Below are 21,723 nucleotides of genomic sequence, written 5' to 3' on the forward strand. Positions count from 1 at the left end.
TAATTTTCTATTTTTTCCCATTCACCAGATACTTGGTGTTAGAGTAGGAAAGGGTGTTTCCTAATCAGTAAAAACCATGGATGCCTACATACTTTGACTGAGCAAAGCTATTGCTAGGTGGGGAAGAAGAGATTCCTCAGAAAATAAATACTTTTGTTGAGGGAGGGGAACCTACAGATTTCCATTATAGTGGCAATTTACTTCAGCAGCTTTCCTTTGCTGCCTCCATTAATGTAGAGCTCCTTTTACCAAAAGAAGATTCAACATTTAGTGGGAAAGTTCCATAAAATTTCTCCCCATTATACTGTGCTAAAAGGTAAAGGTAAAGGTATCCCCTGTGCAAGCACCGAGTCATGTCTGACCCTTGGGGTGACGCCCTCTAGCGTTTTCATGGCAGACTCAATACGGGGTGGTTTGCCAGTGCCTTCCCCAGTCATGACCGTTTACCCCCCAGCAAGCTGGGTACTCATTTTACCGACCTCGGAAGGATGGAAGGCTGAGTTAACCTTGAGCCAGCTGCTGGGATTGAACTCCCAACCTCATGGACAGACAGCTTCAGACAGCATTTCTGCTACTTACTACTCTGCGCCACAAGAGGCTCAAGATAAAGGTATCTCCTGTGCAAGCACCGAGTCATGTCTGACCCTTGGGGTGACGCCCTCCATTTTTCATGGCAGACTCAATACAGGGTGGCCTTGCCAGTGCCTTCCCCAGTCATTACCATTTTACCCCCCAGCGAGCTGGGTACTCATTTTACCGACCTCAGAAGGATGGAAGGCTGAGTCAACCTTGTCTACTGTGCTACAGTATGCTTTTCCCTGGTGGGACACTCAAGCACTATAATGGATACCAATAACTCCACAACTGTAGGGCTGTCTTCATTTTGGAGAGAGAATTTCAGGGTCTACTAATTACAGCATTCAGTGATTTGTGATTAATACCTATCTGTTCCACTTAATATTTCTGGTAAGGCCTAGGAGGAGGAGCTGGTCTCATGGCTTAACATCCACTCAGGGTGGCTGTCCTACACATGAGTGCCTCCTTGTCTGGTGGCCAGCCAATCACCTTCTGTCCTAGACCCCTGACCACCCCTCCTCCTTCCACTTCCTTCCGAAACTCAGAGGCTGCAGATCCCTGCTGCGTTAGAGCTGCCCCTGCCGGTGAGTTCCCTGCCCAGGGGCCTCCAGCCTGCAGCCTTTCCAGGTCCTGGGGGAGGGAGAAGCCATGTGCAGAGTTCCTCCACCCCACCTGCTTAATCTAGCACCCATTTTATTCCTGAATGCAACGGGCTTTGTCCCTACTATATTTTATTTAAAAAAAACACTACAGTCACTTCATCATTTTAGCAGAAAATATATATGTATACTATGAATGAATATTGATATGCCATTAGTACTCCACTATCTTCTTGCTAATGCTGCACTGCACTTCCTCTTTATCCAGTTGACAAAGCTTCACCCTAGGTGCCTAACACATGAAGAGGCTACACAGATAGGATCACATTCACTGTGCTTCCTCCCTTTTCATTTGCTCATGTTTTATAGAGAAGGAATGGGTGATCTTCACACTTTTAGCAGTGCGATTTATTATTGTCAGAGGAAACTGGATAGGAAGGGCTTTTTGGGGGGGGGGGGAATGCTTTCCCAGCTGGAGAGGAGGAGTCAGAGGTAGCAACTGCAGTTTGAATTTTGCTATGACTAATTTTTTTTGTAATTTGTGCTGCCAAAAAAAAATTGTTGTTGATGGGCAAACTTCCTTAGTTCAAATTAGAAAGAGCCTGGGAAATTACAAGCACTACAATCAAACTCAGGGTGACAGGGTGGGTTGCTATTTTACAAGGTTGCATATTACAGTCTGGTCCCTCCTTGTGAGCCACAACAATCCCCAGAAGATGGTAGCCACAGTTTGAATAAAGATATTTTAATCTCTTTAACATGTGAACAGAAAAGGTTTTACAAAAAAATTCATTTGGCCTTGCACCAATAAATGCCTACACATCTTCTTTTTTTTGGGGGGGGGGATTTTAATGTAGGAGAGCAAATAACCAGAAAAGGCCAGGTCAAATGGAGCCAGAGGTAAGAGGCTTCAGGTGCCTATATGCCAATGCCAGAAGCATGGACAGTAAGAAGGAAGAGTTATAGCCTCTCATGCAGGTAGAGAGAGATGTTTTAATAGGCATTATAGAGACTTAATGGAATGATTCCCATGAATGAAATGCAGTAGTGAATGATATTAATTTTTTTTAATAATCAGAAGAGGTTGAACAGGTGGTAGAGTGGTGCTATATGTGAGGGAGAGGGTTTGCCTGTCAAGAAATACTAGAGGAGGAGAGTGACATTCCAGGAGAAAATATTTGGTTGAAGATAAGGAAGGGAAAAACAAAAAGTATAGTGGTTTCCATCTGCCACATGACCAGGGTGAGGATGTGGAAGATGCACTCCTTGAGCAGGTTGATAGAATATCCAGGCAGCTGGACCTTGTACACAAGGGTGATTTAATTTCCCCAATGTGTGCTGGGGAACAAACTCTGCTAAGCTTCCAGAGTCATTCAACTTTATGACTTGCCTCGCCCACAATTTCTTTTATCTAATGGTGGAAGAACCTACAAGAGGTTTGACCATACTCGACTTAATAAGAACCAGTAAGAGCCAATAAGAATCAGTGTGTGGGGTTAGGGAGCTGGAGACCCTGGGGGGAGTGACCATGTCCTCCTAAAATTCCTTTTGAGATGGGAGGGCCAGGAAGTTCATAGTCAGATGTATATGTTAGACTTTCATAGGGGAGAATTTAACTCAGAGACATTATGAGAGTCATCCTGTGAATAAGAATGCTGAAAGAGAAAGGAGCAAGTTGTCTCTCCTTAAGCAAGCACTATTGCATGCTCAAGCCTTGACTATTCCAGCAAGATGGAAACATAGTAGGGGATTCAAAAAGCCTACTTGGATGAACAGAGAACTTCAGGAGGAGCTAAGGAAGAAAAAGGAAATGTTCAAGAAATGGAGGGAAGGACAGACCTTTAAAGAAGAGTATCTGTAGGTTACTAGACACTGTAGGTCATCATCAGGAAGGCCAAAGCTGGGAGTGAGCTGAGACTGGCCAGGGAAGCCCACTATCACAAGAAAAGCTTCAGTGCGAAGAGCAAGCTTAAGGTAAATGAGGCAATAGGTCTTCTGTTGGGTGATGATGGAGAGACTCTGACAGAGCACAGAGAGAAAGCAGAAAGACTGCTTTGCCCCTTTCCCCCCCTGGAAGAATATGGACACATTTAGGGGTGATAGTAGGCAAAGACTGAGTGGTAGGTTGACATGGACAGGCACCTGGCAGCACTGGATGAATTCACATCCTCTGGATTGAATGGTGTGCACTTGGGAGTGCTCAAAGAATTTGTAGAACTTTTGTCCATTATCCTCAGGACCTCTTGGAGAACAGAGAAAATATGCCAGAAGACTGGAGGAGAGTCAATGTTATCCCAATCTTCAAAAAAAAAAAAAAAAAAAAAGGAGACATGACCCAGAAAACTACAGGCCAATCAATCTGACCTCAATCGCAGGGAAGATAAAAGAGCAGATTTTAAAGGGGATAATCTGCAAACATCTGAAGGACAATTTGTTGATCCAGGGAAGTCAGCAGGAATTTGTATCTGAGAGGTCCTGTCAGACCAACCTGGTTTCCTTTTTAACCATGTGAACAGGCTTCCTTGATTGTGGAAATTAGTTGATGTTGTTTACCTGGGTTTCAGTAAGGCTTTGATGTTTTGATGGATAAACTGGGGGACTGCAAACTGGATTTTTTGATGGTTAGGTAAGGAAATGGTTAGAGAACTGCACCCAAAGAGTACTTTCAATGATGTTTCATCAAATTGGAAGGAGATGAGCAATGGAGTACTATAGGGCAGGGGTCGCCAACCCCCAGTCCACGGCCCGGTGCCGGGCCACCAGCAACCGTACCTGCCTCTCCCCCCCCCCCCCCGCTGCGAGAAGCTCGCCAGGCCCCGAGCGAAGCAGCCGCCAAAGCTAGCTTCTTGCTGTGAGAGTGGAGCGAAGAGGCAGGCACGGCTTCTGGCGTGCCAGTGGACGCTAACGCACATGCACGTTAGCGCCACCTGTTGGCGAAAACGTGCATGCATGCGGCCAGGCCGGCAGCTTTCCCTCAACCCCGGAGGCGGCCCTCAACTGGAAAAAGATTGGGGACCGCTACTATAGGGCTTGGTTATAGAGACAGCTTGGTATAGTGGTTAGCAGTGCAGACTTCTAATCTGGTGAGCTGGGTTTGATTCCTCACTCCCCCCCCCACATGCAACTAGCTGGGTGGCCTTGGGCTTGCTGCAACACTGATAAAGCTGTTCTGACCAAGCAGCAATATCAGGGCTCTTTCGGCCTCAGTGGCCTCACAGGGTGAGGTGGGGAGAAGAAAGGGAAGGCGAATGTAAGCCACTTTGAGACTCCTCCGGATAGAGAAAAGTAGCATATAAGAACCAACTCTTCTTCTTCTACTACTGAGTCTGGTACTTTTCAGCATTTTTATTAATGATCTGGATGGGGGGGGAGGGGCTTCTCATAAATTTCAGATGACACGAAATTTGGAGGAGTAGTGAACACTCCAAAAGATAGAGTTCAATGAGATCTGAACATGCTGGAAAAGTGGGCAAATGAGAAATGCAATTCAGTCTGGATAAGTGCAGAGTTTTACATCTGGGTCACAAAGATGAGAAGCATGCATATTGGATGGGAGATACACTTCTGGGTAGCAGTGTGTATGAACTGCAGTATAGTTACTGTATTTTTTTTTAAAGATTGGCGTATGCCATTCAAACATTATAAAATGATCTATGATTAAAATGGGATGCGTTTTTCACTATAATGTGTAAAAGACCACAGAAGTCCATGAAACCTCAGAAAAAATTCCAGAAGCACCACAAGGCTTATAGTGAAATACTTGTCTCCTTTTACAGAAATGCAAGGCTTCCGAACTGCAGGACTCTGCTCTGTCACATGAAGACAGCAGTTCTTATTACAGATTTATGGGGTTCAGAGGCACTTGAGGACATAAGGCTCATCCTTGGGCTTTATTTTGAAGCCACAATGAAATTCACATTTTGATTCAAGTTATTAGCACTTAGAGAGGGTATTGACACAGGGCTAAGAGGGTTTACAGGAGTTCTTATGGATATGGAGACAGTCAGCACATTAACCTTTTAAATAAATAGCTTTTGTGATCTCCTTACAGGTTATGTGCATGGCCTCCATATTGATAAATGCAATCCTTACACGCAACAACAGAGAATTTACTTCTATTTCCATGGAGATACATGCTAGCAATATTTCAGACTGTACTATTGATTACAGCCCACGGCTTTATGACATATGGAAACTGATATAACAAAATAAAACAATGCAATATACATAGATATTATATATGTACATGCATGCATACGTACGTACGTACATACGTACGTACGTACATACATACATACATACATACATACATACATACAATTGGTTAGCTTTAGAACATAACAGAGAAGAGTGATAAACAGAAGTTGATTTAGAGCAGGAAAGATATTTGTTACTTTCCCCAAATAAATGTGATTAAAATAGACTAAAAGCTGGTTTCATTCAGCAGAACCACACAGTGTGATATTGCTGGAGTGCACCACTTAAAACAGTGAATGGGGTTCACATATTTGAGTGCATTCCATCAAATGTATTCTCATTGGCAGGTCAGAGAAAGAAGTTGTGCCTAGCTTTTCTACATTTTTTTTTCTGTGTATAAGAGAAAAATTTTAATGGAAGTCCACTGATTCACCCTTTCCTACAGTTCAAAGTGATATGGTCCAGAATGATTACACCACATGATGCTAATCATAAATTAATAATCTTCAAATGTTTGATTCAGTTTTCAGTTCCTGCATTTATTTCTTTACTAGCAGTAAAACCTGGTGCCCCAAAAAATACAATGGGCTCTAGGCAGCCTGCGCTCCCTTACAATAATCTTACTCAACCTGTGATGGTAGGGGGGAGTATTGAAAGGGAGCACAGGCCATGGCCAGTCATTTATAATATTCCCTCCTAGTCTGCCAAGGTGGGGGGATGTTTAAATGGAACAGGGTTCCTCCATGTGTTCCAATTGATCAGATTAGCTATCTGTGGGGGCTGGTCCATTTAAACCCTCCTAGCTTGCCAAGGTAGGAAGGGAATGTTTAAACAGAGCTGAGCCCTGCACCCGTTACGGATTATCAGATCAGCTGTAACCCATGCATGGGGTGGTCCATTTAAACACTCCCAATATGCCAAGGCCCTTGCCAAGTAAGACGGTTAAAGCAAGTGTGGCAAAAAAAAACCCACCACTGTGGCTTCTCTGTGCCCCATGTGGGTGGTGCTGGGCCACGGAGCTAGGCTTATTCAGTCCACCCCTACAGGGTGCAGAGAGAAGTCTGTCCATACCCTGCAGGGGCAGCACTGGGGGAAGGAGGCCACCAGTGCCTCTTGCAATGGGGAGTAATGCTGGCTGGCTCTTTCACTCTTCCCACGCCAAGGTGCAGAGAGAAGCCTTACATGGATAGTGCCAGGGGAAGGAGCCAACAAGTACCTCTCCTGAGGGGAGGGATGCTGCCTGGCTCTTTAACCCCCCCTGCAGGGTTCAGAGAGAAACCTCTCTGCACCCTGCAGGGGTGGCGCCAGGGCCAAGGAGCTGGCCATCACCTCTCCAAATGGGGAGAGACACTGGTCAGCTTTTTAATTCCTTCCCACATGGAGCAGAGAGAAGCTATCTCTGCACACAACAGGAATGGTGCTGGGGCCAAGGAGCCGGCCAATGATTCTCCTGGTGCTGAGAGGTGTTGCCAGGCTCTAATTCCCCTATCCCCACTGGATTCAAAGAGATGCCTCTCTGTGCCCACTCCATGTAAATCCTCCCCCCAACACCTTATAATGCCTGATGCATTCCTGAACACACCAGGTTTTACTTCTAGTGTCCCATATGTCATCAGAAATACACACACTCAATTGTATTGTATGGATACTTTTGATGTCTATGTATATATGACACATTGATTAAATTCCAAGCAAAAATGTATTTATATGGCCATGCTATTGTACCTGAATTCCATTTGGTACACATGAAAATACATACATGGATTAAGTTTTAAAATGTACAGGTATCTCCCTGGGGTTATTTCCCCAATATGGCCCTCCATGGGGTTATTCCCCCAATAGATAGAGAGCACTCTTCTAATGAGGGCCAATCATGGGTCTTATCTGTCCACTTCTCTTCCTGCTGCTTGCCAGGTGGAAGAGTTCCTGGCCTTTCTGAAAGATCCTGCCAATGGTAAGTTGTCCCATCCTCAGCTGCTTCCCACCTTCGATCTCCCATAGCCATCTTCCTTCACCTCCTATGTTGGTCTCAGATTTCAGCTCTCTGCTGGGAAGGAAGGACAGAGAGAAGGCAGACAGAGAGAATCAGTATTTCAAAAACAGAATGTCAAGGAATAGACAGAATGCAATCAATGTTTTAACTCAGTTCAGTAAGTCAAGAGTTTGTTCAGGCAGTCCAAGGGCATCAGCAGAAGAAGCATTTCCACAACCCAGGCCTCCCAGCTTTGTTAATCTAGGCTATCAGCACCCTCTCAATCCTCACTCTATGATGACTCACATTCTGCTACAGCCAACAACTGTCTTGCTAACATGGAGGCACAGGTCAAGAAGGTAGCCGCCAGTCTTTTTTCCATCTTCGCCATGCCCAGCTACTGGTGCTCTACTTGTCCCCTGACCACATGGCCACAGTGCTCCATGTGACAGTCACTTCCAGGCTAGATTTCTGTAACTCGTTCTACATGAGCCTGTCCTTGTCCTTGACTGAGACATTGCAGCTGGTGCAGAATGTAGCTGCTACACAGGAACATCTTGGAGTGGCCATTTCCAGCCCGTGCTGAGGTAGCAACATTGGTTGCCAATTGCTGCCCGGATCAGATTCAATGTTTTGGTTTTAACATTTAAGGCCCTTCGTGGGCTGATCCCCACATATCTGTGGGACCTCCTGTTGCCCTATACCCCCTGCCGGGCCTCTCAGGATCTACTGACTCATCTTTGGACTTATCTCATGCACAACATCACTTTTTCTGCACTCACTTTCCCTAATTAAGTGACTGTTAATCAACACTTGAATTCTATTCACCAACCCCATTAGCCGACCCATTAGTACTTTTAGGGTCATCAAGCCTCTCACACCTTTGTCCATCTCAAGAAAGCCCATTTAACTATGATTTTTCTAACCAGTATGTCAGCGTCCTCCTAGGGGTTTTCTCCTATATCTGGAGTATCCTACTTTCCACATACACCCACACTTTGTGGGTTTCTTTTTCTGTTCCGCACAGAACAAAACTCTGGCCATTTTGTTCTTCAACTTGCTGCTTTCATGTATATCTTCAAGACTGGTAGTTATCACTCCCAAAAAAAGCTTTCTCCCTTTCCTCCATGATTTCCTTTTAGTTAACTCTTATATGGGTTTTTACTGTGTGTATAGGTTTCCATCCATTTCTGTTTTAATAAAAAAAATTTCCCATTTACCTTCTAGTTGAGAGTTCTCTTAAGGAGATAAAATTCCTTGTATACATAGGTGGAGAATCTCAGCTACCCCCTCTCTGTCTCCTTAAAGATAATATCCTCAACTAATCTGGAGAGTGCCTATTGGGTAATACAACATGAGATGAATTAACTCAGTCAAGGAAGCCATGACCCTCGGTTCTCAGTACCTAAACAAGGCTGTTAAGGATAGGACATTTTAGAGGTCATTAATTCATAGGTTCACCATAAGTCAGAAGCTACTGGATTGCACTTAAAACACACACACACACACACACACACACACACACACACTTTAATCAATGTACAAATGTTTTGAGGCTCATGAGTAAATTACAGCCAAATGAAAACAAACTGAAATCAGGAGTTCAGAAATAAAAGCAGAAGAACAGAAATAGAGGCATCAGTGAATTCCGCTCAGAAGAAATCCAGAGCAAAAGAATTTAGTAAACATCCTTACTATGAAATATCCATACACTTATGGTAGAGGGCTTGTAAAAGCAAAGGTTCAGCTAATCTGCTGCAATTCTAACAGATAAAGAAAACACTCTGGATATGGTTTGATTTTCACTGTGCCTGTGTTTTTCATGGTTCCATAGTAGAGATTAATTGCAAACATAAAGTCAGAGGACAAGAGGTAAAATAGAGTTCAGGTGAAGAAAAATTTACTGGTAAAAATTGTGACAGAGTAATCTTGGAAGGCAACTCCACTTAGCAAGAGGTTACAGACTGATGGTTATAGTACATCAAAAACTGAATGTGAGCAAGCTATGTCAGTTTTTTAAAGAAAAGAAGTAAGTTAATACTATTTTACACTTCAATAGCAGTGTCATGGTATTCAAAATAGAAATATAACAAGTTGTGGAAATGTAAGGACTTGCAGGAGGCATCTAATTTCCTCCTCCTCCAATATTTCCTCTTTCCTGTTTCTGAAATCCCACATAACCTCTTCCTTTTTCCAGCTTCCTTTTCACCTTCTGACATCCCACCTAGCCTACATGTATCTCCCTCTATCTTCAGGTTTCCTTCCTTCCCTCTAGTGGCTTCTACACAGGAGACCTATGGTCTATTTGGTTGTGCTGACCATGAGGCTGGGACAAATTGTATGATGCTGGCCACTGAAACCAGTTGGACAGCAGGGAACCCACATGGCCTTACTTTCCTGCTTCCTGCTTCCCACATTATTTGCTCTTTTCCTCCTCCAGGCAACCCTTATATCTCTACCTTTCCCTGGTTCATTCTCCTTCCCATCTATCAACCAACCAGTCTTTTATCCAACTCCATCTTAAGTGATATTTATTTACTTAATTTATGTTCTTTCATTTATATCCTATCATCATTATAATCCTATCTGTTTTATCCTCACAACAGTCCTGTGAGGTAGGTAAGGCTGAGAATGAACAACTGACCCAAAGCCATTCAGTGAATTTCCATGTGAGCTGGTGAGCTGGTGTCTTGCAGAAACCATGACATCATTCTGATGTGAAGCCTTAAGTGATGTCACATCATCATGGTGGCACTCTAGTATTTACCTGTAAATCAAAGTGTTATGCAAATTGCAAACATGGTGGCTTCACTACTTAGTTTGTAGCAAAAGTGACATTGTTCTGTTTGTCATGATGTTGTTTCATTGTCCACCTTTTCTCCCCACAAATCACTTGGCTCATTGGATGGCTGAGGACTCAATGGCAGTCTTTTTAATGTAAAAAAATCCTTGCCACTACTCTGCATGCATGTCTTGTACCATCTGTATTAGATCTCTGCAATGAATGCTATGTAGGGCTGTCCCTAAAGTGTGTCCAGAAACAGTTGGTACGGTATGCAAGGGTGACAGTGCTGACTAGAGTGTTATAAAAGACATATCTCTAGTATTCTGGGCCCAACTTTTAAAGCATGGAACCAGAATACTATAAGGACTGCTTACTCCCATAAGAATCTACCTGTCCATTATGGTCACCTTCAACAGTTCTGCTTCAGGAACTTCCATCTTCTGACTCTAGGTTGGTGACAACTTTGGAAAGAACCTTCTTGATTTTGGTTCTAAAGTTGTAGAATCCCCTGTTGTAGAATTCATCTCTCTTCTATTATTGTCTTCCATCAGCATATGAAGACTTCTTGTTTGTCTGCCATTTTATTACTGATTCTAATTCCTGTTTATGTTTTAACAGCTGCATAAACATATGTAAGTTGATTGTAATGCCTGTTTGCCACTTGAGGACCCTAATTGGATAGAAAGTGTGATAAAAATGTTTTAAATAAATAAGTTTGTCGCCAAGAAGAATATAGCAACAGATGAGGACTTGAGCATTTACTGGCTAGCTAAATGCCATGAGCTGCACAATGCAGTGGAGCTTTCCAAACCAATGATTGTGTAAAGTCCTGCATATGGAAAAATATCTTTAAAATGTTGGTGTGTTACTAGGAAATGTAGAGAGGAGACTTCAAGTTGAATCCACAGAATGTGACTTTCCTAACTGAAAATAGTGTTGTAACAGCTGAGTCACATGACATAGCTTGAAGGAGATGCTCTGACTATTCATAGTGATATGCTAGGACTGTGGGCCATTCCGCACAGATTCTTTGTAGCAGGAGTGTGGCAAATTGAAATCACTACTAATTTGCACAACGTCGTTGACAATCTGCCACACTCCTGAAACCGATCCGCAAAAAGCGCTTCGTTGTAGCGCTTTCAGGGAAATCCCAAAAAGTGGATTCACCCTCCAGAAAGTGCTACACTCTTGCTACCAATCTGCAACACTAGCGGGAAAGTTCTGTGCGTTACCATTGTTGCGGTTTCTGCAAAGTCCCTCCCCCTGGCTCTCTCCTCTGATCTTCTGGCAAAGCGATCGCCATTTTTTTTTCTCGGAGCGAGCGGAGATCAACGCACTGGCGAGCCTTTGTTTACCCAGCGAGGCTTCCCCGGGTGCAGTCCCTCCCCAGAGCTGTTTTAAGTTGCCAAGCACCAAGCACCACACAGCCCCATTTGCTGGTTTATTTTCCCTTTATTTTTGGCCGAAAATCGCGCCCCTGCGGGGGGGGGGGTATTTTTTTTCACTCGGGGGGAGCGTGGCAACAATTAAACGGCAGCTCAAACACCACCTGCTAGCTAGATTGGTCTCTCCTGCTAGCTAGATTGGTCTCTCCGTTGCAACAAATCAACGCATATTCGTTGCAACGTGTGTGTGTGTGTGTGTTTTTTTAAAACCTGCCTTAAAGGGAAAGGGGCTTTTTGGGAGCATGATAATGGCCGCCCATTGGCTGCTAATTTGATTGACGGCCAGGGGTGGGACAAAGCTCGGCAATATCAGTTCCTGGCTAGTGATTTTTGCCAAGACCGGAAACCTGTGGGAAACGATAGAAATGCCACTGGATTCTACTACAAAGGCAGGTATGCATAACGACGAATTCCACTTTTTAAAATTCCGTTTTTTCGTTTCGCAACCAATTTGCAACATAGATCCTGGTGCGGAATGGCCCTGTGTCTCTGATCATTTTCAAGTGTACCTAATTTGTAATTGGTCTCCATCTGTTGAGCTTCACCATTCTCCTTGTTTGTTCCCTTGCCTTTCTTTCCATTTCTTTCATTTTTCTCTACTATTTGGTTCCTGACATCTACTTAGTTTATGTACTTCTTACTTATTAACTGTATGGTAAAGATGTAGGCAATTTTTAGGTTATTTCTATTATCATTTCCCAGCAATGATATAGGCAATTTTTAGGTTATTTCTATTATCATTTCCCAGTAAATTCAGTAAAACATTGACAAGCTGTAATCTTCAGTCACCAGATGCACATTCATTTCTTCCATGCAGTGCTTTTGCACAAGTCAGTTCTGACTTCTCAGTGGAAGTAACTCGCTGTTTGCCTTTTTAATGTGAAGGCAGCCTTAGAAAGACTGTGGTGTATCCTGAACTAGTTTTAAGTGTCTTTTTTATTGCAGGGAAAGTAGGATTTAGCTGTTTGCTTAAGAAGAGAAAATAACTGACTGAAGAGCTGTCTCATACATAATAGATTATTTCTAATGCTAGCTGTTGAATATTCACTTGGACCACAGTAATCACTAATAATCTACCCAATCATTGGCAGTGGTAGTATAGTCAATAAAAAGTGTGGATGAGGAGAAGGCTATGGATACTGAGTATCATTTTATACCAGATGCCAGAGGACTTTGTTACAGATAAAGCTAAAGGTAAAGGTATCCCCTGTGCAAGCACCGAGTCATGTCTGACCCTTGGGGTGACGCCCTCCAGCGTTTTCATGGCAGACTCAATACGGGGTGGTTTGCCAGTGCCTTCCCCAGTCATTACCGTTTACCCCACAGCAAGCTGGGTACTCATTTTACCGACCTCAGAAGGATGGAAGGCTGAGTCAGCCTTGAGCCGGCTGCTGGGATTGAACTCCCAGCCTCATGGGCAAAGCTTTCAGATGGCTGCCTTACCACTCTGCGCCACAAGAGGCTCTTGCGTCACAAGAGGCTCTTTTGATACAGATAGAATCATAGAATTAGAGTGGGAAGGGTTATCTAGTCCAACCCGCTGCAGAACACAGCAAATTCACAACTACCTGCCCACCCACTGATCCCAATTCCATGTCTAGATGATGACCTCCCCCCCTAAAAAAAAGCCACGGAATCCTTGATCAATCTAGGTTGGACAAAATTGGCCTTCTGACCCCAAAGTTGTAATCTGTATTCCCCTGAATATAGAAGAAAGGGCCACAAGAGCCAAGCTGCTACTGCCAAGACAGGTCTCTCCGAGCTTATAATGATGCATTTGATTTTTCCTACCTAAATGTATAACTGTACATTTTCACTATTGAAATTTGTTTTATTCATTTTAGCCTAGTTTTCCAGGCTGTCAATATCATCTTGTATCCTGATTCAGTATTCTACTGTGTTTGCTACCCCACCCAGTTTAGTATCATCTGCAAGTTTAAGACGTACCCCCTCTATTCCTTCACCCAAATTGTTTATGAAAATATTGTACAACACAGGGTCCAGCTCAGATCCCTGAGGTACTCCACTTGTCACTCCTCACCAAGAATATGATGAACCATTAACAAACACCCATTGGGTGCAATCTGTCAACCAGGTGTCAATCCACCTAACAGTAATAGACCCATACCACATTTTATCAACCTGTCAACAAGAAAATCATCAATGCTTTACTGAAATCAAGATAAACTATGTCCACAGCATTCCCCTGATCCAACAAGGTAATAACTTTCTCCAAAAAAGAGATAAGGTTAGTCTGATATGACTTGAGAAAGCCATGCTGACTTTTAGTAATCACAGCCATCTGCTCTAGCTGTTTAAGGATCAACTGCTTGATGATCTGTTCTAAAAAAAATTGCCAGTTATAGATGTCACTAGTTACCCATGTTTTTCTTTTTCCGGTTCATGAAGATGGGGACAACAGTTGCCCACCTCCAATCTTCTGGCACTTCACATGTTCTCCAAGAATTGTCAAAAATAATGGACAGAGGTTCAGAGATTACATCTTCAAGTTCTTTTAGTACCCTTGAATGTAATTCATCTGGCCAAGAGGACTTAGTTTCATTTAAAGAAACTAGGTGTTTATGGACTACCCCTACAGTGATCCGAGGCGGTGGTTCCCCTCCCTCATCCTATGATTTGATTTTGCTACAATTAGCAGTATTTCCCTCACAAGAAAAGACTGAGAAGTAGGAATTGAGCAGTTCATCCCCCTCATCATCATCTGCTACAATTTCACTTTCTTGTGCCTGCAATGGTCTTACCATGTCCTTACTCTTTTTCTTACCTTGTACATAACTGAAGAACCTTTTTTGTTGCGTTTAGCATTTCTCACTAACCTAAGCTAATACTGAGCTTTAGCTTTTCTAACACTCTCCCTACAAGCATTGGTTATTTGTTTATATTCCTTCTCAGCTATAAGGCCTTCCTTCAGTTTCCTAAATGAACATTTTGTATTACTCAAATCTCTTTGAAACCTGTTTATGGATCCACTCTGGCTTCTTTAGGCTCCTCCTGTTTTTCCTTCTCAAGGGAATTATTTGTGCTTGTTTTCTTGAACTGCCATCTCCTCAAATTTTTCTGACCGTTGGATTCTATCCAGCATAACTTTAAGTTTGCTAAAATTTGCTTTCCTGAAGTCCAAACTTTTTGTCTGACTACATACAGTTTTTCTCTTCCCCAAGATTTTCCAATTCCAAAATCCCATGATCACTACTACCGAGGGTTCCCACTGCTTTCACCTCATCAACCAGGTCCTTCCTATTGGTGAGATGCTGGAAGAGCTTTTCTTTTGACAACATGGAAAATAATCAATATATGCTGTCTGCTAATTTTAAGTGTGCTTTACCTTGTTGACTGCTGTTATGGTGTGAGAAGACAGTACACCTAGAAAATTCTCAAGAAAATGAGAAATGATATTGAGATTTGTTCTGAAATGTTTTTTGTGGTAGCTGATTTGCACATGCAAGTCATCATTTAATATTAGGGTCAACAAGTGATAAAGATGCATATTTGTACATTAAGACTGGTTGTAAAATCCACTTAACTAGAATAAATGTTTTAAACACTTATTTTTTGATATCTTAAAATAGATAAGTATGAATTTTAATGTGCCTCCTTCTGACGTGAGTTTATTAACTCCTTTGAGGAGAACATTGAGAGTTATAATCTTTAATTCACTGAACTTCAAAAAGATAAAATTCTAAGAGTTCATTGAAGATCAAAAATGGAGACACTTGGGCCCATTATGCACGGGGGTTTTAACGCACATTCGGGGTGGAATGGCGCGACTAAAATCACCGATAACGCACGGTGCCGGCGGCAACGGGCTGCAGATGCGAGTCACGCCGCCGAAAAAGCCGCGTTAGAGGAATGCGGGAGAAACCGCAGCTTCCGTGACAACCAGGGCCCAATCAGACGCGGCGGCGAATGCACCACGTGCATAATCGGCCAGTTCCGGGTCGAGCCCCAGAGCCAGAAGCGAATCGGCGGCTTGAACGGCGCGGGAGGGGAGGGGACCTAAAGGGGAAGGGGAGACGACGGCGGCCGGGGAGCCTATAGGGGAGGGCGTCCCGGGGAGTCCCAACCGAGCCGCACAGTACCGGCGGGGGACAGAGGAAAGCATGGCCCCAACCAGGGATGGCAGAGGGGCCCGGTCCGCACCCCGCCACCCGCCGCCCCACCCAGTCCCCAACCACAAAACACAACGGAGGCGAGGGATGTACGAAACAATAAATAATTTATATAAGAAAGTAAACAATAAACAATATATAGAGGGCAAACGCCAACAGGGCAAAACAGGGAACATTAACTGGGACGAACGGGGGAAGGGAAGGAAAGGGAAGGGGCCGGGAACGGAACATGGAGGAGGGCGAACGGGAAACAGAGGAAAAGGCAGCTAAACAAAAGGGAAACATCCCCCCCACTGTCCAGCGGCAGGGCGGCGGCGGCAGCCTGTGGTGGGCTCACGTGGGCGACGAAGGTCCAGCAGCTGTCGGGTCCGTCGAGGCATCCCCTGTAAGGGTGGAAGACAGGGATCCGATGAGAGCGATGGCTGTACCGGAGGGCCCTAGAGGGCCATGACGGCAAGGCGCCGGAGCACGGCCGGGCCAGTGGCCCGGGTCCGCACTCACGCCCGTTGCCGCCATACACACCCTCCTGCTGCCGTAAAATCCATATGGGTGCGCCGGCCTCCGCCCACATGAGATCCAGGACATCCGCGTGAGGCAGAGGCGGCCCTGGATTGCCGGCAGCAATGGCTCGGAGAGCCGAAAAGAAGGCGGCGCGGAGCCGCTCGAACTTCTCCCGGCACTGGCGGGGTGTCCGGGAGTATCCTGCGGCCTCTAGGTATGCAGAGGCCGCCCTAAAAACATCAAAGCAATTGACCAGCTGGCGCGTGGTCATTAAGCGGCGTGAGTGGCCCATGGCCAGGCAGTGGAGCAAGAATAGCTCCACTGCCCGACATTGCCATCGAGCACCATCACGCCGCTCCCTCCAGGTGCGCTGCATGGTCAAAAGTGGCCAGCCGCGCCCAGTCCCCGCCCCTTCCCACCACGCCCCCGTCGTATCCGGCTCAGGGTCTCGCGACGGGTCCTCGGACGGCCCCTGACGTTCCCACTGACAGCGGCATCCCCCGGACGCGGCGACGGCGACGAGGAACGCCCAACACGCATCCACGTTGCCCGTACTGCTCGGCCACCACGCGGAGACCCCATTGCCGGCTAGTAGCCCAGTGGCGGTGCAGGGAAGCGGCTACAGCGAGCAGCCGGACATGGCAGCGCGCCGTTCGAGAACCCCTGCCCCAGCGCCAGAGGGTCCCCCTGCACAGGCGGACGACTACCCGACGCCCAGCTCCTCGGCAACGGCAAGCACCAGCGAACAGGGCGGACGGGGCCGTAGCTGGCGGGAGCATGAGGTCGTGGCTCTCCTGGACGTCTGGGGTGCCCCTGACGTCCAGGAGGCACTGCACGCGTCTCATAGGAACCGAGAGGTTTTTGAGCGCGTCTCCAGGGACCTCCGGGCACGGGGCTTCGTCCGCAGCGCCTTGGAGTGTCGGACGAAGACCAAGGCGCTGCTGCAGGAGTACTTTCGTGTCCGGGAGCACAATGACCGCACGGGTGCAGACCCGGCCACATGCCCGCACTACCAGAGGCTCGCCGACATCCTGGGGACGCGGGGCAGTGGGCGGCCACGACGCGTGGCACGGAGCCTCAGCGTGCGACGTGTTCCCCGGCAGGCCGCAGTAGTGGAGGCTGAGTGGGCAGGCCGTGGGCGGCCGCCGAAGAGACCGGCATCTGCCGGCGGGGCCCTACTGGCACCACGTGCGTCCCAGAGGCAGCGGGAGCCTCGCGCAGGTACCGCTCCTGTGCGGGTGGACGACTGGGTGCTGGGGTCGGGGCCGAAGCCACGGGCTACCAGCCTACCCCCTGTCTTTGCCCCCACCAGGTCCATCCACGGCGCCGCCGTCCCCTGGGGGGGAGAGCGACCAGGGGGGCCAGACGGACGAGGAGTCGGCCGGAACCCAGGACACCACGGGTACGGGGGGGATGCCACGCGAAGGGGGAATGGGTAGAGTGGGGTCCGCGGCCACTGCCAGACACTGGGCCGGCTCCCAGGTGCCAGGGGGCACTGGCGGCATACTGGGCCGGCCCACGCCGCATTCCGTTCTGTTGCCCGCAGGTGCACCGTGGGTGGAGGAGGCGGCCAGGAGCCCACCATCCCCAGACGCCGCCTCTGATCCTGAACGCCAGGGGGACGACTCTGCAGGTGCGTAGGCTGACGCAGGGTCCCAGGGAGGGGGGACGACGGGACAGGTGTTTGGCAGCACCCCAACCCTCCCTCCCTACCTGCAGGTGATGGCGGTGGGGATGGCGACGGCGCGGACGACGGGGAGGGACCGGGCTTGGACCTCGGGGCGCTCTCAGCCGAGGAGCGGCTGCAACGAGAGCGGAGGCGGCGGCGCCGCGTGGCGCTCCTGACCACTGTCGGGGAACGCCTTTTGGAGCAGGGGCAGGAGGAGCTGGCTGAGCGCCGCCGGTTTGAGACTGCCCTCCTGGAGCTCGGAAGGGCGGGGGAAGCGCGGGAACGGCAGGAGTGGGAAGAGTTCAAGGTCCTGCAGCGAGAAATCATGGCCGGTCCTGCCGCCTCCCTCGCAACAGCAGCTGCGGCTCTGGACCGCATCGCCACGGCCCTAGAGCGGATGGCACCCCTGGGCGCCGAGCCTCCTGCCGCCGGCGACAACCCACTGGCCGGGTCACCCGCTGCGGCTCCCGTCGCGGTGCCTGTGGAGGCCCCGCTCGCCATAGCACAGGGGGCAGAGGAGGGGGAGGGGGAGGGGGAGGGGGAGTGTGCTGCCGAGGATCCCCCCGCGCGGCGCCGGGGAAGGGGGCGCGGGAGGGCTACTGGCACGGGCGGCCGGCGGGGGGCGCGGGCAGGGCGGGGACAGCGACGGATGTAAGCGGCGCGCCACCCAAATCTAATAAATGGCCCTCCCGACAGTGGGTCGGCCCTTCACTTCACCTGTCATTCGCTGTCGTCATTCACCGGGCACCCCTCCGCGGCCTCCGCTCGAAGATGTATGCCGCCACGGCGTCCCTGACGCGTTGACCCAGCTGCCGTGTGCGCAAGCGATCCCGGCGAGTAGGCAGCCCCTCCTCCTCGACCTCAATGGTCTCCCTCGGGGGCATTGCCAGACGGAGTTCGTGGCCATGTGCCTCGCAGATGTTGTGGAGGATGACGCAGGCTATGATCACCGGGGTGACGTTGGCGATGGCGGCCTGCAGGCATGACAGCAGGCATCGCCAGCGCGCTTTCAGCCGGCCGAACGCCCGTTCCACAACGTTGCGTGCACGGCACAGACGGCCATTGAAGTACGCCTCCACCGCGTCCCGCGGGGGGGCGTATGGTTTCATGAGCCACCGCCGTTGGGGGTATGCCCCATCTGCTACTATCAGGGCTGGCACGCGGACGCCCTGCATCGTGACAGTAGGGTTCCCTGGGACGTAAGCCCCCGCGTCCATGGCGGCGCGCAGGTTGGACTGCTGGAAGACGAAGGCGTCGTTCCGCCGGCCACCCCAGCCTGCCTCTGCATCGATGAACCGACCACTGTGGTCTACTGTCCCCTGGAGAATGACGGAACAGAAGCCCTTCCTGTTTCCATATTCATCGTAACGCCTCCCGGGTGCACGGATGGGGATGTGGCAGCCATCGACGGCCCCGATGCAGTGGGGGAACCCTAGGCGTCCGAAACCATCCATTATCTGTGGATGACAGGGGTATTAGGGTTTCCTGCTACTGTCCCGTTCCCCTGCCCGCCCATCTGCCGCGCCCTTTGTGCCTACCTCGCCGACCCTGTCTCCCAGGCACACTACCGTCTGGTAAAGCTCCGCCTCCATCGCCAGACACACCTCCCGTATGATCTCCCCTGCAGTGGCGACCCCAACGCCGAACTGGTGGGCGACGTCCCGATACGTGTCCCCTGTCGCTAGGTACCATAGGGCAATGGCTACCCTTTTCTCTACGGGGATAGGCAGCCGCATGTTGGTGGCTTGTCTCTCCAGTCGGCTCTGTAGGGCTGCCACAAGCTCCTGGAATGTGCTCCGCGTCATGCGGAAGTTATCGATCCAGTGGTCGTCACTCCAGCTGGCTGTCACATAGTTCTCCCACCAGTCTCGGCTGCGCCGCTCGGCCCAGCGGACCCTCGGGAAGCGCACTCCGGACAGAGCGTGCCACCGGCGGCTGGCAGCTCGCCTCCAGGACAGTGAGGCACCCCACCAGAGGCCCGACCTGCGCCATGCCTCCTTGACTCGGTGCCCCCTCCGCTGCCATCGCCGGCGATGCTGTTGCCGGCTGGACGTGGATGTGGCCACCATTAGGGCCTGTACAGCGCTTATTAGGGTGGTCACGGCTCCTGCCGCCTCTGCGGCTGCCGCCGCCGCTGCCCTGGACTCCATCTCGGTACTGGACCTCACAGCCACAGCGCTCCCTCCCTCCCCCTCCCTCACCGTTACAACCGGCAGGACTGCGCCTGCGCAGGTTGCTTCCGCCCTTCCAGCCCTTGACCTCCAGCGCAGCGGGCGCTTCCCGGCGCAGCGCCGCCCTCGCCTCGCTCTTTGACGCCGCATCGGCGCCTCGACTCCCGCCGCTCCGGGTTTTGCCGCCGTCGCGCCCCGCCCCGTGCATAACCGGTATGCGTCGCGTCTTCCCCCTCCGCGTTTTCCATGTGACCCGAAATCGCCGTTTCGGCGGCCGTGCATAATGGGCCTTGAAGAAGTCCCTTCATTTCTGTTTCTCCTGCATCCTTCCTTAACTAGGGCACAAAACTGCAATTTCTCAGATTGGCCTTTAGTTTTTGCAATGGATCATATACTTTGGATGGTTTGAGAATTTCAGCTGAAGTGCTGTGTAGGATCATAGGTCAAATTTGAGAGATGCAAAAGATTAGAATTTTATTCTGAAAGTGAAAGGCAGGAAGAGAACCAGTAAAAAGGCTGTACTATATACAGCTGTGTTGGGAACTTTAAACTGAAATACATCAAGATTATTTCATGTGAAGTCAATTCTTTTATTGGTTTAATCTAGAACACAATGAGAAAATTAAGTACATTTATTTAAGTGGAGTTAATTAACTGTGCCTTTGTTCTTTTGGAAAGTTAAATTGAGTTTATAGTCCATAAGTATAAGAAAATAATATTTAGAAACGCCATAGGCACAACGTTAAGCATTTTGATAGAGTCACTTTGATTTCTGTTCTGTAACCTAACCAAGTTTATTTGGATAGGAAGTACTAGCAAATTCATCCAAATTTACCCAGAAAGAGGGACTTTGTCCTTAAATGCATGCTTAATACTTCCTTTGAAATCAAGGGACTTGAAAGTGCTTTAGTTTGACGACTTTGTAGTTCCTCCTCAGGACTTTATATATTTTAAATACCCCCCCCCCCAACAGTGACAGAAATGTAGGGAAAATGACAAATATAATGCTGTATTTTACTGCATAATGCAGTATTTTACAGTATATTACTGCATCATATTTATTTTACTGATTAGAGCACATAGAATTAATTGCAATGTATATCTAGAAGTATAGGTGTCTTGTAGTGAAATCTTAAGCAGAGTTATACCCTTGTAAGTTTGTTGTGAATTTTTTAAATACATGTATGTGTTATGTGTATCAGAGAGATGTAAACAGCTGTGTCTAGGGAATGTCATGGCAGTCAACATTCTTCCTTGCAATATGGGCTTCTGCTACCACTTGATGGAGAAGCCGGAACAAAAATGAAGGTGGGGCATTGTGTGACACATTGTTGATCAGCGGTCCCCAACCTTTCTGTGGCTGTGGACTGCTGTGACGGGGTGGGGGAGAGGGCAACCCGGTACCCCGCACGTGCGCGGCAGCCCTGCCGCAAACGTGCATGCGTGGACTTGCCGCGCATGCTCATTTCTGTCCATCGGGGGCACAAACGCGCATGCGTGGCAGCGCTGTACATGTGCAAAACTGTCACGCGTATGCGTTTGCGGTCCCGCCGGATGCAAATGCGCATGTGCGGCAAGTCCGCACATGTGCATTTGCGCTGCCGGCATGCCGGCGGCCACAGCTCACTCTCCTCACCCATCCAGGCCATGAGCAAATTGGCTGCCGAAGTGGCTGATT

At 48.4% G+C, this 21,723-nt stretch overlaps 2 protein-coding genes across 22 annotated transcripts in view; one reads left to right on the top strand and one right to left on the bottom strand.

Annotated features, from left to right (window-relative positions):
* The window catches only part of DAB1 (DAB adaptor protein 1), an 825,935-nt gene that overhangs the window by 622,358 nt on the left and 181,854 nt on the right, over positions 1 to 21,723 (top strand). The gene's annotated exons all lie outside the window — the stretch shown is intronic.
* LOC143834698 (uncharacterized) lies at positions 18,612 to 19,682 on the bottom strand. The gene is made up of 2 exons (XM_077331375.1): positions 19,413 to 19,682; positions 18,612 to 19,331 (listed from the first exon to the last, which is right to left on the bottom strand). Exons 1-2 carry the CDS (start codon positions 19,677 to 19,679, stop codon positions 18,612 to 18,614), a joined length of 987 nt encoding a protein of 328 aa, XP_077187490.1. The 5' UTR covers positions 19,680 to 19,682.

Source organism: Paroedura picta, chromosome 4 (assembly GCF_049243985.1).
Source record: "Paroedura picta isolate Pp20150507F chromosome 4, Ppicta_v3.0, whole genome shotgun sequence".
NCBI lineage: Eukaryota > Metazoa > Chordata > Lepidosauria > Squamata > Gekkonidae > Paroedura > Paroedura picta.